General features: G+C 45.3%; 1 protein-coding gene across 4 annotated transcripts in view; it reads right to left on the reverse strand.

Moving 5' to 3' along the window:
* GOLGA4 (golgin A4) overlaps positions 1–18,068 on the reverse strand; it is a 717,645-nt gene that overhangs the window by 179,727 nt on the left and 519,850 nt on the right. For all 4 annotated transcript variants that reach the window (XM_078688271.1, XM_078688272.1, XM_078688270.1 and 1 more), the window contains one exon: positions 12,007–12,137. In XM_078688271.1, the coding sequence (XP_078544397.1) occupies positions 12,007–12,137 (131 nt within the window). The remainder of the gene's footprint in view (positions 1–12,006; positions 12,138–18,068) is intronic.

The raw sequence follows: 18,068 nt of genomic DNA on the forward strand, positions 1-18,068 counted from the left end.
TATGTTGGGATTGAACATCACCCATGCTCTCAGCCTGCCTGAGTAAAATTTGCAGTTCTTTTTTACGCAGTCAGCATAGCTTGAGCTTTTCCAGTGGAGTATGAAGCAATTTGTGTTGTAAATTAGGAGAGGCAGAAGGGAGTCATGACGTGCCTGCCTCACTGCGGCGCTCCGGAAGAGCAGCCTGCAATTTGATCGTGCACGTAAGCTGCCGGGACGGGGTGGAAAGGTCAATTGATTAACCAATAGCAGGCAAGGAGAAAGCTTTCAGAGTGTGAGCTAGGCGGCTATGTTGGACATCATTTGGAGATTTTCCGACTGTTGTGCACGTGTACGCCATGGTTAGAATTATTTTTCTAAATATTTGAATAGAAGCCTAATCACATTTTGCGATCATGCACGCCTTTCTTTTTTAGAAGTTATTGTAAATTACAGGTTTTAAAATATTCGCTAGACTTAGCGGGTGCCTTCATACAGTGTGTTTCTGTAGATATTGTGACTCAAAGTCATTTTGCGCAGAACCTAATGAAATCTGACATTAAAAAAAGATATGTGGGGGAAGAGCTACACTAGCAACCAAGATGGCCGCGTAAGCTCCCGGCTCCTCCGACCTCCGCCGGTAGCTGATAAATCCTGATATTATCCTGAATTCGCACCGGACTCCCATGTAGCTGAACCGCTGCTGAGCCTACAGATGCAACCCCGAACATTTTATCGCCTCTAATGATGAAGTTATGCCGTATTTCATTCTCGGCCTAACCCAGCGTGGAAGCCGGGGCCTTGATTTCTGACCCATCCGGGTTGGAGTTGAACAACATCGGCCGCGAGACTTAGGCGGCGTTCGGTCCTTCGAAGTGGAGAATATCCTAGCTGGGTTGGATGGTGGTCCCGTGGTCCGGTTGATGCAAAGGGTACAGCGGCAAGTTGCATCTGTGGCTGTGGACGGGGGTCCGTTGCCCGAAGACCCTGCTGAGCCCCCGGGGTCGACGGGTCCGAATCCTCGCTGGCAGTGACGGGGTAGAGATCACGAGATCGACTGGTCGCCCACCGTTGGCGTCCGCCCCGCTTGTGCCTGTTGCCCCGGAGTAGTCGACCTCCGGGGTTAAGGATCTGATCTGTCGCTTCGCGAGAGGAGATGGAGCGGGCGGAATGTACGCCGTCGCTGAAAACCGTACTGGCCGCCATTGGGGCGCTTCATTCTCAGATCACCGCTATCATCCACAAAATGGTCGTAACAGCTGAGGCTATTTGTTTGAGACCGGACTCCGACCCTTTGCCCGATTCGAAACACGTTGTGTTACCCGTGAAGCGGGTCTCGCTAGAAACAGAGGGCCCCGTGCGGAAACCAGGACTGGTGCATATTGTCAGCTCCCGAACAACGGTTTGCGAGTGCGAAATTACCAAAAACTCATCATTCTCCCTGCCGCTATCGCCCAAGATGGTCACAGCCGATCTTTTATTCCTGGATAACGTTCTCAGTACATACCGGATTGATTTCCCTTTTTCCTCCTTCCAGTTGGTTCTACTACGATCTCGAGACTTACTGTCGGTGGAAGGGTATCACTGTTTGATTTCTGGACTTCGTGCACTAGAACTTTGGACTCGATCCTACTGTCCTGATTTTGACTTTATTGAACGTTTTGCTTCCCCTGTCAACATGGCAGTTCTAGTGGTGAGAGCTCGTACGAACGATCGGAAGGGCCAGGGATGAGTTTGATTGTCTGGGTTTGATGTAACGGCTTCATTGGACACAGGACTTGCAATCTATAACGATGCGGGAGTCGGGCGGTTTTTATAAACTTCCCCGGTTTGTTTGACTTGCAATTGCTACTTTTCAATGTTTTGACTATATTCCGGGGTAGTTTGCTTCTGGCGGGGGTGGGTGAGACCAGGAGCCTGTATGACTTCTCCTCCTCCACTCTTTTCCTTCTTTTAGGATTTAGTTAGTTGGGCGACAGGCACGCTGCTAGTGGGGTCAGGCCGTAGCCATAGCAGGGGTGCAGGGTGGGGGGATTGTTTTTTTTTTGTTTTGTCTTTATTTAGTTCTATGGCCTTTTTTTCTTCCTTTCTTTCTTGTACGAGAGGTGGGTTGCTTTTCCTGAATCGATCTCTTTCTCATGTCTGGGTGTCTACTCCGGTTTAATTATCCTGCTTTGTAGGTGGACAGGCCGCGTAGGCCTTAGCTTAACGGGTTGCTGATCGTGCTGTTTTTCTCCTGCTACATACCTGCTAATGTTTATGTCTCGTATTCCTCTCATTGAATTGTACCTCGTTGGCCTGTCCGCCTAATCACCGTTGTAATGTGAGATATGTTTATATTGCATGGTGAATGCTTCTTTTGGATGATTTCCATTCAAAAATGGCCGCATGCTTTGCTGGAGCTGCTGACAGACTTGCTGATTCATTCACACCGTATTCAACTCTCTTAGCCTACCAGTGGAATGGGCCTCTCCTGAGCCGCCGGCAAGGGGCGTGTTTAAGAAAATACGCTGCAGTTGCCCGTCTTACAAGGCACATACAATAATATAAAACATAACTAAAAACTTATAACATCCCAAAGGCGAGACCTATTGGCTATGCCAATTCTTGTTTGCTATTTTTTTGGGAACATATAATGCGTTATAAACAACAAAATGGCATTTCTCTGCAAGCAAACAGGTATCTTAGCCCGCTGCTCCAGTTCCTACTGGTACTGCGATTCACTTTGCTTTAGGTCGCCTTAACTATATTTTATGTTAATTTGATTGTTTAACTATAACTCAGATACGTGATGCATATGCGCGACCGAAATCTGTTTTCCTAGTGATATTGCACTTTGAAAATGTCAGTATAAATATAGATATTTTTTTAAACGCAAGTACATTTGATGATTTATTAATTTTTACAACAATAGAAAAAAATAGTATATATGATAAAACCTAGTTCTTTAACACGTTATTTTATCAGCAGCAAATGCGAAGATCTGCACTACTAATCAGCATCAAACACAAACCAAACTGTCGTTATAACAAACAAACACACACACCCTCCTTCGCCGTTCAGGGCGCTAAAGAAACAATCAGTTACATTTTATAATGCAAGGCAAGGCAAACAACAAACTTCAAAAGAAATTAGGTTTACTATCTAGAAACACAATCAATCACATGCCAGGTACATGCAAGTAATATTCCAACACCCTGATCGCAAAAAGCCTTTCAGCATTTTAGATATAAAAGGCCAAACAAACAGTACTTATGAGCCAAGGCTCTAATCGATTAGGTCTGATATTTCTAGGGGAAAAAGTCACACCACAGCAAACAAAGAAATCATTGGTACCTCATGCATATCAGCAATGAATAGGATAAAGCTGCAGTGATTTTCATAAAGTCTTGTGTGCATGGTGTAAATTCTCCTAATTGCCTAGATACACAGAAGAGTGTTCAGAAAAAGATATGCTAGATGGGTTACACATTTAAAAAAATTCAGTTAACTACTTCAATAACACAAAATGATAAAATATACAGCACTACAAGTTAAATCACATTCATCTCACTTACACCTTCTATATTGTTAGGCATAATGCCTCTTCATAATCTATGTTTTAAACTATGCCAAACCCCAAAGTACCTGTGGAAGTTTCAAAACATGAAGTAAGACAACCTTTTAAGTAATTATTAACAGTTAGGTTACTGAACAACAGGGGAGTGTATCCGTAAGGACAGAAGTAATGGCACTAACTGTTAGCTTCCAAATGTAGACAAATAGCTAAAGACTCAACATTATAAGTGCTGGAATGTGAAGATACTATATGTCTTTAACTTTTAGAAACAAACTAGAAAACATTGCAAATAATTTACCCAAAAGACCTGTGTAAAAAAACATTCAAGTAATCCGTTCTTTTGGATGATCGCTTAGGTTTATCTGCAAACCCAGAGCCCACTCTTCATTTCTGCACCAGACACCTCAGAGTACTCCCACGCTACCTTTGATTCGCACTTGACCACCGGCTCAGAATTATTTTTGTCAGACTTAAAGCATTTGTTGGGTAAGTCAGAAGAAAAAGTCACTCTCTACCAACCTCAAAATCAGGACTAAAGACTATGATAGCTCCTTGCCAGGGTTCGGAACTATTTAAATTCTGCAGAAGTCGAAAACAGCTTTTTATTCTCTGGGCATTTCAGAAGTCTATTTGTAATCTACTATTTGTTCGCAATTAGCCTCGTCTCCCCAAACAGCCCCCTTCGACTCCAATCACAGGCCACCACCTTTCTTTCTAGCAAGCGCTGGACACACAACGCCTGTTCAATTTTAACCCTTTAATCCCAATTCTGGATTTGTATTGTCTTCATTTTTCCCGATCAGAATTCTGAGAAATGCCTCTTAAAGGGTCTAAAAGTGAAAGGCCTTTCAACGGCCAACAGGAAAACAACCAAAGCAGCAACAACAACAACGACAATACGTCTTAGAACCATAAAGTCAAGAGCTCCAGCTTAAAACAGAACATTTGTACAAACTGATGAGTCGAAGAATTGGATGAATTCTTGTGCATTTTACATTTCGCCATTACATTAATTCTTATCAATTTTCAAGCTATATCCAACTACATTTTGTTTATAACTTGCCCTTCCTGTTGGTGAAAGGTATGTATGACGGAAGTAAAATAAAAAAGCTTCATGACTTGATGTACGAGAATATAGAGAGGGAAAAATGGATATGTGCCCTAATCACAACTAATATCTGTTATAACTTTCATGTAAAATGGATATGTGCCCTAATCACAACTAATATCTGTTATAACTTTCATGGTAACCATGTGTTTTAATTGTTATCTTTAAAACTCTTCCTATGCTGTAGCAGTCTTTGTGAAGGGAGAACTGAGTATTATACATGCAAAACCAAGTAGTTTAGAACATGTCCGTCGATGTCTCTGCCTGTGTAGCCAGGCCTGGCTCCAGGTGTAGGTTGCAAACACACAGTCCTGATGAAGACTCGCAGCAAAGGTTTGAATCTCTCATTGCACAGTCGAGTCGAAACGTCGACGCACTCCCATTGATCAAGACCTGTACCTTCACCGTGTCCTACCATTGGAAACTGCACTGAATGCACATAAAAAATGTACAGAATACTTGTAAATCATATATGGACAGGCTTACGTTAACTGATCTTTGTTATTAGTATTTGTAAAATATCAAAGTAACTCTCCTTTTATTCTTTGATTCACACTTGCTCTACCCAACACCACTATCCTCTCACCTCTCCTTTTGCGCGCAACCTATGGTCATTACTAAAATATTTTTGATTTGTTCTAAAATAAATATCTTGTTATTTAGTACAGAATTTGGCGCTTGTTTCTTGTGTGGTCTATTAACTGGTGTATATGCCTGTGGTGGGGGCCCAGCGCTCCATGTTCCTGTTCAATGACAAAAAAGTTGCAGAGGTCTCCTAGTTTCAGCACATCCTGCACCCACTGCTCAATAAATTGCTCTGTTGATCTTTCTTCTGCACGCTCGGGGTAGCACAAAAATCGAACGCTATTGCAGCGGGAACGCCCCTCTTACATAGCATAAGTAAGTCCAAAGCTAATACATTATCTCTCATGTACTTTATTAAATCAAACAAAAATGACTAAAACCCAAAACCCATAACAATTTTCTCTTTGGAAAAAGAAAAGAAGGATAGCCTGACTAACACCAGACTGACTGGGTACATATCTTTTAAGTCCAATTCTCCTAGGGTTTCTAGTTTTCTCTCCTCATTCAATTTCTCAGTTTGTGGTAGGGTTGTCTAGCATGTGATAGATTAACTTATATTTAACAAAGGATTTGCGACTTGCCAGGTAGCAGTCCTACCCTTTCAAACACCATGTCCAGGGTGAATGCAGCTCCATCCTCTTTGGTCACCGTCTCCTATATTCATCATTCTATCTCCCCTTTTTGGACTTTGCGTTCATTTATTTGTAAAGAGAGGCATAATATTCAGATGGTTGGCAGCATGGTCATTTTACAGGTAGGGTGCCACAACATCATAAATCAGCAAGTAGTAAGATGACATCCATTAACCATAAGCTGAGCTCAAGGGGTCGGGGAGTTGGCCCAGGGTAGGGTCAACACCCACATCGATATTAATAAGAACCTATGCTGGGTTTGACATTTACTTTCCAAGGCATTGAAACTTTAGGTTGTGTGCCCTTTTCAGTAGGGGTGCTTGACAAACCCTAAATCTTTGGACCACACAAGCCATGGTTGCGGTGGTATCAGCTCCAGTACCTCAAGTGTAGGTCTCCCTCAAAGCACATGGGAACCTATGCCAGACCATATGAAGAGTTTGCTGCTGCATACAGGACTCCCTCGGTAGTATTCTGTGGCTAGTGCTTACATGACCCCTTTTTTAGTACTATTCCCCCTGTTTTTATTTATACATAACAAGAAGCATACCACTTTGCTTCAAACTATCAGTAACCATATATTATTAGGAAAATGGTAAGTGGTGAGGAAAACCTCTCTACTACTCATAGGTTGTGGAATATATGGATTCATTTTACCATGATTGTAATAGTATCACCAAGTCATCCTGAGATCACTAAGCCACCTTATGGTTGCAACAATTTTCCCACTTTTTGGTCTTTCCATGCTGTTAGAGCTAGTGATATTCAGTCTTCGCCCCCTTTTAAATGTTCTTTGAGACACACAGAGGACGCTTAGTGTCATCTGCTTTAACTCCCTTCCCAAGAAATCTGACTACTTATACAGAGATTGGGATTATTCCCATAACACTACTATCTCTAGGAGACCAGACTTGGATTTCTAGAGTAGCCTAGTTGTTTATCATCTTGAAGTTAAAGGTATTTCCATTCAGCAGGAATTGTTTTGGGAGGACTGGGAAAATGGCCATCATGCTCTAGTAGCCAAAGGGGGAAATTGCCTTCTCAGCACTTCTCCTCTGAAGGAGTCATTTTGAGGAAATATGTAAGAAATTTTACTGGAATTGCTCCCGGACAGTCTACAATGCCGATTCACCAGGACAGTGTCCAATATTAGGGACATGGTTATCTGGGTATCCAGAGGTGTTTGGCTATGTTCAACTATCTTGACAAGGAAGGCCTGCCAGGAGCTACTAGCTCAGCACCTCTGCTGAAAGCATTCTCCACAGTCTTTATGGCATCCATCTTGACTCCAGTCCAGTGAGTTTCCCCTTCTATGAGTGAGAAACCCAGCTTTGGAGGATAAAGGAAGCAGACAAACATCAAGAGAAGCAGTAGCAGTGGAAAGAATGCAGCTCCTGATGACCTAAATTTTGCATGCACATGAATACAATCTACAGTTGACTCCTTTTAGGTAGCTTACAAAGGCTGCTAGTCCTGCTGAAATTATCTGGTTGAAAGGCTTTCTTCACACCATTCATGTATTTTATAATCCCTTGCGTACTGTTTGGCTTTGTGGCTTTTAGACTGTCCTTTCTCGGGAAGTTTTCAATGCCCAAGGTTTGGCAATAAGAAGTGAGTGGCCTTCTAGGCCCATTTCACTCACTTTGGTGCAGAGGCTTCGCTCCTGAGGTTGCTCGACAGTTCTGCTGCTCCTGCTCCACAAAGATTTGCCTTCTAGACCCTGGTCAAAATAACTTTAAGCTAGCAGTATATGGTCTTCTCGGCTCAAGCATTAATGTTCCTTTGTCTAGGTACACACGCTTTGTCCACATAAAACAACTTTCACCCTTTGGACCTTTTTCTAGCTGACTGTTTTGTGGTGAATCTTGAGGATCCTTCATTCACCCTCGTAATCTTTTGTTCTTTGGTATGGTTGCGTATTGTTAGGAAAGGCCCTCCCTTCCATCTCCTCCGAGTTTCAAACCTCATACTTCCCTCTATCCCCTTATCTTGTCATTGTGGTTCTCTGAAAGTCTTTTATGAAACAGCAAGAAAGAAATCCAATAAACAAGTCATTTTACCCAATACTTTTCGCTTACCGCAAATATTTTGATGGATTCATAAAATAAGATGTAGGAATGGTGTGACCTGCTATGATCATCAAATTAGATAGTCACAGTCCTCAGATACACATGGGTGAGGATACGAAAAAAAAAAACAAAAAAAAGAAGAATAAGGGCAGGGCTGGACGAGAGCCAAATAACCGCATTCTCTTAAAGCTCCTAGCGAGGCCCCGATCCACCGGTTTGGCTGGCCGTTCCAGGTCAATAGCACCTAGAAACTTTGATGGACAGTGGTGGAGCAGCTGATGACTAGACAGAGGTATTTCATAGCGCCAAACCCAAACTGCTTTGCTGTGACAGAGGTCATGACATTAGCTACTCATATAGGGCAGGGCTTTGAGTGGAGATGCAGCTAAATAACACATAAAAAAGTAGTTCCCTTATTGCAGGGGCGGAGGGCTACGAGTCATCCAATCAAAAGAGTAGTAAAGAGGCTGCGCTCAAAGAAAGGGACACACACGAGACAAAGAATGTAAGCCATCCAATAAGAGGCTAGCAAATCAGACTGACAGAAAAGTCAACCAATGGTAAGCAATGGCCTGACACAAGGCCCGCAGTATTTGCTGCTATTGTCCACAACAGATCTTTAACAACATACAGGTGAAAGCTGTCTTTAAGTGAGATCTAAAAATGATCGATGCAGCAAGCATATGAAGGCAACCTCCTTCTCTTACAAACCTAATTTAACTTACACTTGGGCTGACCCTTGTAGGGGACTTTATATACTTGGAAAATGATACTTTTAGCACTCAAGCACTGGAGTGGCCTGGCCTACTTCCTCTGATAGGCACTTATAATTGGACAGTGTTGGACTTGGCCCTTTTGACAGGTTCACCCCGAAACCTTTTGCGTTCTCCTAGCCTGTTTCTGTAACCTGGTGTTGGTGATTTTAGGCCTCTGCACACTTTAGCACTGTGGTCCAGTGTAAAGTGGGTGCACTCTCTGTGTATGTGTGGTGAGACTGGCCTGCCCTCCCATATTAATGCATGGGGGATATGTGTGTCCCTGGTAGTTCCTGGTATGGGAGGTGTGCAGGGGCGAGTTTGCTATGTGCGAACTCGTGAGAATAAAGGCTGCGCAATAGTGTGCGCAGATTTATTTCGACTAGTGGAGAAGTGCCACTTTTAGAAGTTGGCATTTCTGTGTGCAGTGTGTCTGTCTGCCTGATGTGAATTGCATGTCTGGCTTGTGATTGACAGGGGCTGGCTGGAGTGGTTGGCTCCAGGAGCCAGGATGGGTCTGCCCGGTGGTGATTAGGGAGATCTGCATTTAGATGGGTGGGAGGAGTTGCACATGGGACCTAAATAGGGCTGTGCCTTCCCTACATAATGATGGCTCCAACTCCTGTGGTGCGTCTGATGTCCCTGGCCTATGCTGTGAATGGAAGAGAGGAGCTGAGCAAAACAAAGTGCTCAGGAGCTCCCCTGAACCAGTTGTATCTGGTTCCCCCAGACCCTGCACCTTTTAGACAAAGGAAAATGTAGTATAAAAGAAGGGTCTGTGACCCCATGAGAATGTTCTGCTGTGGATCCTGACAGAGGGGGGCTTGTTGCTGGTGGGGCCCAGGAGGGACTGCCATGGGGGATACCTCCTTGCTGGAGGGCCCTGTGTGCTGGCCCCTGGAACCTACATTGCCCCCTGATGCCCCCAGGACTTCTTGGACCTTTTACTTTTCCAAGGCTTGATACAGCCTTCCAGCGCCATGGGAGCGCTGTGCTCTGTGTCCTCTAAATTTCCCCAGGAAGAGGAGCTGGGGTTGCACAGCGCAGCGCTGCTGAGAGAAAGAGAATCCCCCTCGCAGGGATTCCCCCATCCTTACGGGCTTTTGCGGGTGCCCACCCCGCTTATTTTTCTTTGGTTAAGCAGGTGCCCACCCTGCGTCTTTGCGGGTCATTTTTATGGATTAGCGGGTGCCCATCCCGCGATTATGGCCTCCTGAGTTTTTTTTCGGCGGGTGCCCACCCCGCATGTTTGCCACTTGAGCGGGTGTCCACCCTGCTTTCTATTTGTAGTAAAGAGGGAGTCTACCACTCGTTGTGCCCGGAATCAAAAGATCACCGCCGCGGCACCGGGAAGGAGAATGCCGGCAAAACAGGAAGTCAGGTACCGTAGTGCCTGACGGTGGGCGGGACTTACGGTTTTGAAGGGAAGTCCCGCGAATGCCCCCGCGAGAGGAGAGGAAGCAGCTTGGGAGGAGGATGGCGCCTACCTGAGCGGGGCTTCCATTGCTGAGGGAGAGCCCCGCAGGCGCCACCAAGTGCAGATTGAAGGCGGAGGGGGCTCGAGGCACATTGCCGGTGCCTGCCAGCAGGTGAAGAGAAAAGACCGCCGCATCCAGGAAGAGAAGCCCCCCTGCGCGGGATCCCGGTAAGTGAGGACATGGCTGCATAATTTCTTGAGCGGCCCCTGCCTGATAGGGGGGCGCTCCAACGAATTGGCAATTATGCTTAGAGGGCCCGAGGGGCCCGCGCCCCCCTAACTGTGCAGGCACGATGGCAGTGCCATTTTCCAGAGCGGCCCCGGATGGCAGTGGGCCGCTCCAACCTTTGGGTGCATTGTTGGTTTCAAGAGCCTGTGATGGCTCCAACTCTATGGGGCATGTTTATTTCTAGAGCCTAGATGGCTCCAAGGTTGGGGATCTGATTATCCTCAGAGCCCGTGCGTGGCTCCAACAGGGGCAATATTGTGCTAAGAGCCTCAGCAAGGCCGAGAGGGTACAGTTGTGCCAGGGTCCACTTTTGTTCTCTCCCCAGCTGCGCCGCACGAGCGTGGGCAGCTGCAACATGTGGCGCCATTCTTAACAAAGTCCCTGAGAGGGACAGAAGTGGCACAGAGGTGCCAGACCTTTCACTATTTACAGCTGTGTAGCAATTAGTGCCAGCTGCACCGTTTAGGCGCACAGTTCTTTGGGGGCACATCTTGTGAAGTTAGGAGTGAGATGCACTCCTTTGCCCTACACTTTACCAGCTGCCCAGCAAGTAGTGGGCAGCTGCTACGTTTTTGGTTTGCGCAGAGGCACACCCTTGACTTTCGCTGCCTAGGCAGCAGCCTTGACTTTGTGGACATAGGGCATTTGAGTCCCCCTTTTTGGGATGGCCAGTTGGCCAGGGGGATTGTTAGAATTGTAGGACGCCAGGCCCTAATGTGATTGTGGTGCTAGGAAATGTAATGTGTGTAATATATTTTATGCACCTTGGGTGATAACTATAAATATGGTTTATGATTATTAAGTTGTTCTGCATATCATGGTTTATGCTAGTGAGATTATGCTTCACTGTGTGATTTACGCCCCTAAGGTGAGTTTTGCTTAGGAGGTTAGGGTCTAAGGTGTTTAGACTTGTGAGGTTGGTGCAGAGTGTAATTCACGCCTGATGTGATACTGTGCATAATGTAGTTTATGTTACAGGCTGATGCTAAGTACAGTGATTACCAGTGTTTACTGGTTGTACGTTTATGATCTGTTTACTTTTACCAAGTTCGCTTTGTGATGGTTCTGACAGTGGTCCATGTGGCCCTGTCATGTGTATATAATCCCTTATGAATATTGCCCGTGCCAGTTGGCACAGTGTATGTTATGTGTTTACTATTCTAATGTGTTATAAGAATACAAAGGCTATTTTTTATATAACCTTGTGTGGAGTTCCTTTTGTAGTGTGCCTGGGATGATGATGTTGTGGGAGCGCGCAAATGCTTTACACATGGCCTCCGGGATAAGCCTGACTGTTCGTGCCAAGCTACCAAGGGGATGAGCAGGGGTTATCTTTGGCTTGTAACTCCCCAGCCCTGACTAGAGTGGTGGTCTCTGCCTGGCTCTGGCGCAAGTCTTAGCCAACCAGAGATCCCATTTCTAACAGTCAGTTATTGTCCTCCAAAAGCTAAGAGAAGTTTGAACAAAGATCCCCTCCTGCAATAGTACAATGAGATACAAGTTTGAGAGGTTGTTAAAAAATTCAGATCACATCGAATTCGGAAGAAAAATAGCACTTTGAACATGAAACAACTCATTGCAAAACCAGTAACCTTAAAAACTAACTTTTATACCTCCAAGATCTCCTCATATTTGGTAACTGTTCTTTTCAAATCTTCATTTTTTTCAGCAATTCTTTTATGCAGCTGGGTTGCCTCTATTTGGTGTGATTGCATTAATTCAGCCTCTACCTCCTGCGCTTTGCCTGTAGGAAAAATATCATTAAGATTATAATATTGAATTTGTACAACCAATTTTTTTACTGTATCTTATCAAATCTACAGTTCTGAAATATGCAAGTTATATGTTACCACTAAAGGTAGAAAAAAAATCTGATGTACTTTTCTTCATAGTTAAATGAAGTAAACAGTTTGACTAATGTAGAATCCTGATTTTCTTCTGGAAATCAAGATTTGGGACATATATCTTTGACCTACAGGCATTTCTAAAGTGTCAATTTATGAATGTTTTAGTGCTTTATATTCTGGTCAAAAGATTCTCAGCAAAGTACAGAACATGAACATAGATGTTTGCCTGTTAGCTTGTCATTTAAGTGTGAGAATAAAGGCAGAGTCAGATAAATAACAGACACAGTTTTAAAAACAAAAATTGAAATGGGTGGAATAAATGGTCCAAGCCATTTTTATCACCTTCAACAGGTGTGTAACACCTTAATACTGTACAGTCTAAAACTTGAGAGTTGGTCAAATAAACATAACCATACTGTAAACAGCTCTACAAGTATTAACTATGATTAATACATTACTGGCCCATGGGTATGCTTGCCACATACGTTATTGTTGTCAAACACTAGAAAAAAATCATGTAGCACTTTTAAAATACATTCAGTAGGATATCCCAAGCATATAAGCCAATTCTCAAAGACTAGATTCTTACTCTATTCTTTAAGGTTCTTGATTTTTTTTAAGTGCTAATCTGCTAATGCATTCTAATAAGAAAATCACACATTAACAGCAAAACCACCTACATTTTTAAACATGCCTGGTACTCGTCCATCTACTATTTACCATGACATCAGAGAGAACATGTATAACAAACCCTTGCTTTTCAGAAACCTAAGGTGCAAGTGTATGCTGTTCACATCTAAATGTTACAATCTAACCTCACTTCCCGAGAAAGAAGACATGTAAAGATAGGCACCCTTCCCACTCTACCCTTCCTGAGAAACCAGAGATCCATGCAAGAGCTGCTCTTGGGCCAGTCAAAGCCACTTTGATCACTGTTGTTTATGTTTTCTGAATCTGCTCAAGACCATGTGAATGATTTGAAATGGTGTAAAGCCATACACCAGACAGTAGTTCCCGTGGGCTCAGCACCATAGTTTCAACAGAAACATCCATCTGGTTAGCTGCAAATAGACACTCCACATTTAAAAACGTTGTGTAACTTTGGTAAGGCCTTATCTGGTAGAGACGATATGTGGCTCCAGATTCCTTACCTTTGAATATCCCCAGTTGTCAGACTAGATCCAGAACTTTTTCAAGCAGTCCCCCTATATGCAAGTAGTTGTTGTCACTCTGCTTCGCACCAGTGTCATCTGCGCCGGGGGTGACGTCTGCGATACCTATTTAGGCACCACTTTGGCATGCTGACATCAGTTACTTTTGCAACTTTCCATGCCAGGAGCACAGAGCCATGATGACAACTGACCGCGGCTGTCAAAATGTTAAAGGACCTAAAAAGGTAATCCTTACACCTGAACCGGTTTGCAGAGCAAGGAGGATCGGCAAGGAATCTGCAGCTTGATAGAGTAACTACCAGATAAGGCATTACTGAAGGTAAGTCATCTGTTCATCTGATGGAGACTTCTAGCTGCTGATTCCTTGCCTCTAAATAGATACCCAAGTAATACCTCCCCGGAGGGTGTCTGCGAACTTGATTGAACCAAACGTCCTGTAGGACCAATAGGATGAAGTGCCCATCACAATGGACCTGACTGTCTAGCCGGCAATTTTCTGTGAACGTGTGTACTGATGTCCACATCACTGCCTGACAGATGTCCAGGAGAGGAACGCTGCACGCTAACACAGTGGTTGCGCCTTGTATCTGCTAGAGTGAGTCTCCAAGCCCTCAAGGGGGTGGTTTCTTGGCTACTGTGTAGCAGATCTTAATGCACAGAATGATCCATCATCAGATGGTCTACTCCTTCTCAGCCTTCCCTTCTTTGGCGCCAGCATAGCTCGCGAATAGTTGATCATCCACCGACATCTCTTTTGTGTGGTCAAGGTAGATCGTGAACGCAAATTTTTGGGTCCAGATGGTGCAGTCTCTCCTCCTCTTTGAAGGGATGAGGCAGAGCAAAGAAGGTAGGTAGGAAAATGCTCTGGCCTACATGAAAGGGAGTGACGACCTTTGGAAGGGAGGAGGTACATGCCCGATGAAACAGATTGTCCAAGAAGAAGGTGGTATAGGGAGGGTGCTCTATGGTAGGGTGCTGTGTAAGGAAATTATGATTCCCAGCTGCGGGGTAACGGCGACAGGAGCCCCTGTGCAGGGCTTGGCCCAGGCTCCAAGTAGGGCATCCATAAGGGCTTCATTGAATGGGAGTAGCTGAAGGTCCTCCGCCAAGGCGTTAGTCTTGACAACCACTGAGAGTAAGTTAAGGTCCAGGACATCAGCTGCCCTGCGGACCACCATTGCAAAAAATTCTCCCTCCTCCATAGTCACAAAAGGAGGGGAAAACAGGCCAGTATCAGGTAAGATGTCCAACCCACTGATCTCTCCCAGTTCTTCATACCAGTTGTCTTCCTCAACTGCGTAGTCCCCATAAGGGTACCAGGTGAGGAAGATGTTTAGGAGGCACTGGCTCGGCCCTGGGTAGAACGTCGTTCGGTCAGACGACGCTCATCCAGTTTCGAGTCGGAAATGATAGGGATGCAACACCTAGGGGCCTCCGTGGGGTCATGGAACTAGAGGGTACGCTGAAGAAAGTCTGTCTTGCCAGCGGCTCTGCTCTGGATCTAACAAAAGATCCAATGGGTCCAAATGGTGCCTAAGGCGAACCAGCTGGTATGGTCCCAGTAGGGGAGCCCGTGGAACCTGGCCATCGAAAGATGAGATGGATGGTTTAACCGCTTCCGTGCGGCGCCGATTCCACCCCTGTGCTGGACATTCCAGAACAGGGTGCGGTCGTGACGGAACCATTCCGTCATCAGCACAGCTCAGCCGTGACTGATGACGGAATGGTTCCGTCACAAGCATCGAAGGGGTTAAAAAAATTCCTTCAGCTGGATTAGGGGTCGCTCAGGGAAAACCAGGAAAGCACGGAGCAGACACTGTGTCAGGCCCCGCATACTGGCAAGGCCGGGAGTGCAGACGCTTACTCTTCTCTTTTTTTTGTATATCTTTATTGGTTTTTGGTTACATTGTTCCCTATAATCTTTGCTCTCTCTCCCACATTACAGTGTGCAGGATAACACAAAATAATGAACATACAAAAACAGCATGTATATCTGTGGATTGCAATCATACGGCATCTGTGCGTAGGTTGTTGCTTCGCATTGTGATGGCCCAGGTATTACATGTCGCAACGTTCATTTCCTAAATATATCATGTTTCAGACTATGCAACAGCATGTTCTCCTGTTCAAATGTTACAACATTGTTTCTAGCAAGCAATGATAATTGTTAGTACCATGTTTCATCATTGTTGATTTCAAACAGTATGATTATATACATCTTTCACGCCATCAGAAGATGCAGTGGAAATCTGTGCATAGTCGTTTAGAACCTCTTTCAGAACTCTCTGCCACAGTAAGAAAGGATATAGGGTGGCGGTACACCAATAAGACATTTGCTTTCCAATAATCATCTCCTAACAATCTAGTTAAACAAAGAAATAAAAAAGGCTGTCACTGAGTTAGAATTGTAATATTTTTTGCTGGGTTGCGTGGAGGGCTGTGCGTTACTATATCTGCAGTGGTGGAGTGTATAACAGCAAGGTTCTGGTTTGTGAAGATGTCTGGGAGGCAGTGGAGCGCCAGTGTGTGGTCTGCTAGACAAGGAGGTGGGTGGGGGTATGTGGTCCATCCCCCCTCTGGTACTGCTTTGATACAGCCCCCAACTAGACCCTTCCTCTTCTCGGGCTTCAACAAATGCGGGGAAGTCAATGAGTTTGGACTTCTTCGCGTTCTGGAGGGGCGCCACAAATGGTCCTGGGACCTTCTATGCGAACGGGACCAGCCGGTTTCTTTGGTGACATCCTCACACCAGGAGATAAAATCTCAAAAGAGTCAACAAAAAGTCGAAAAAGATCATTCAAAAAGCAACTGACTGGTAGCTCAATTGGAATCTGTGCTATTTGGTGCCGAAAGGAAAGAACTGATGTCAGCGTGTCAAAGTGGTGCCTATATAGGTATCCCGCACGTCACTTCCGGCACAGACAATGCCACCTACAAGCAGGCAGGGGTACTGCTTGAAAATTTTCCGGATCGAGACAGACGCCTAGGGATATTCAAAGATAAGGAATCTGCAGCTAGAATTCTCTACCAGATTAGTGTAGATCCCTCACAGACAAATATAACTGGAGAATGCTTAGGGCATCTAATCGAACATTGCTCTCTATTTTCTAGTAAGATGCCTTACACAGTTGCTCCCCAGGACAACTAACCAAAAGTTTACGCCATCAAATTAATTGGCATAGGGCACAGCAATCATGCCTTCTAAGAGCACATAAATCTAAATGCCTTGAACAAATTAAGGAGAGCTACCATAGGCAACCCGTTGTCCCGGAACTCCAAATGACTTGAGGGGGAGAAACTGTGAACTAGGACTAAAAGCCACAAGCCACTAAATCCAAGCTACCCAGATATACCACCTGAACCCAAAAATGGTATAAGCAAATGTAACTCTTCAACAGATTGTCCCCAGTAACCACTACTCAATATCAGAGCAACATTCGGTTTTATTTGCAGCAGATCCTGTGCCTGACTGGGATGAAGAGAGCCCAATAAACTCTGCAGTTATCTGATCCTCAACCTCAGTAAAGGCAACAACAGAATGCACGGCACAGTGATGCATAATATTTTCAGAATATAAACAGTTTGGATTACCTTGCCTGGACTTAAATAATTTTTCTTTTTTAAAGTGATAATCCCTTTTAGGACCCAGAAAAGCCTTCATCAATAAAGGGCCTGTGACGGGGCGGGTACACCAGTGGGGGTACAGACACCGGAAATGGACTGGTGGTCCGCCACCCCGTTTTTACCTTCTTCCCTTACATCCTTTCAGCAGCCCGAGTACCGCCAGCATGAGGAATTGACAGAACGAGACATTGATCGATGGTGGCATGAAAAAGATCCAAAGGAGCCGGTTCCCTTTAAGTGGGAGTATGCAACTACCGAAGCCCCACCCATGACCAGAGACGCGACGTCAAATGCGGCGAGAACCCCGGAAACGACAGACGGTGTTATCCCGGAGGAGAAAGGAGTGTATCACATCGCATAAGGGAGGACGAACGGAGAGGACTGTGCGGCCCAAGACCTGAAAACCCTAGGGGAGTCGCAGAAGCCCGGAGGCCACCGTTCCCACGAGTCGCCCCGCCACGCTCCCACGGGAGGAGCGTGGCTCCAACAGGTACGGGGCAGAGTGGAGGGCTGGGTGGGACGTCGGGTCCATCCTACTGAGTAGCCTAGCATTGTAAAGCCCCGTGTAGTTCTGTTAACCTCTTCCTAGTACAGCACGAGCACTCCTTCACTACGGCTGTAAATACTCACAATGTGCACTTTGGTTACCCTCACTCCTGGTCCTTATATCCTTGAGTCTCCGAACCTCCCACTAACTCCCGTCCCTTTCTCTTTCCCCTATGGTGGCTGCCTCGAGATGCCTTGGGACGAGCGGACGCCTGACCTGACAGCAAGCTGGAGTCCTTAAGAAAAACGGCCATCGATCCTGCAGCGTTTGCTAGAGAGAGACTTACTAGCAGGAGGAGAAAGTCCTATATCAAAATAAAGCCTTCACTGAAAACTTTCTTTAAAGTCTCGGAGTCGATCTCTCCCTCGCCTTCCCCTCCTCCCTCTCCAACCCTCACCACCCCGAGACAGGGCCCAATTGTTATCCCCACCTCCAAACCTTCATCTCGCGTCCTAGATCCTATACCTGCCCAACCGGCCAAAAAG

The sequence above is a fragment of the Lissotriton helveticus genome, chromosome 4_1, assembly GCF_964261635.1.
Source record: "Lissotriton helveticus chromosome 4_1, aLisHel1.1, whole genome shotgun sequence".
In the NCBI taxonomy this organism is placed as follows: domain Eukaryota; kingdom Metazoa; phylum Chordata; class Amphibia; order Caudata; family Salamandridae; genus Lissotriton; species Lissotriton helveticus.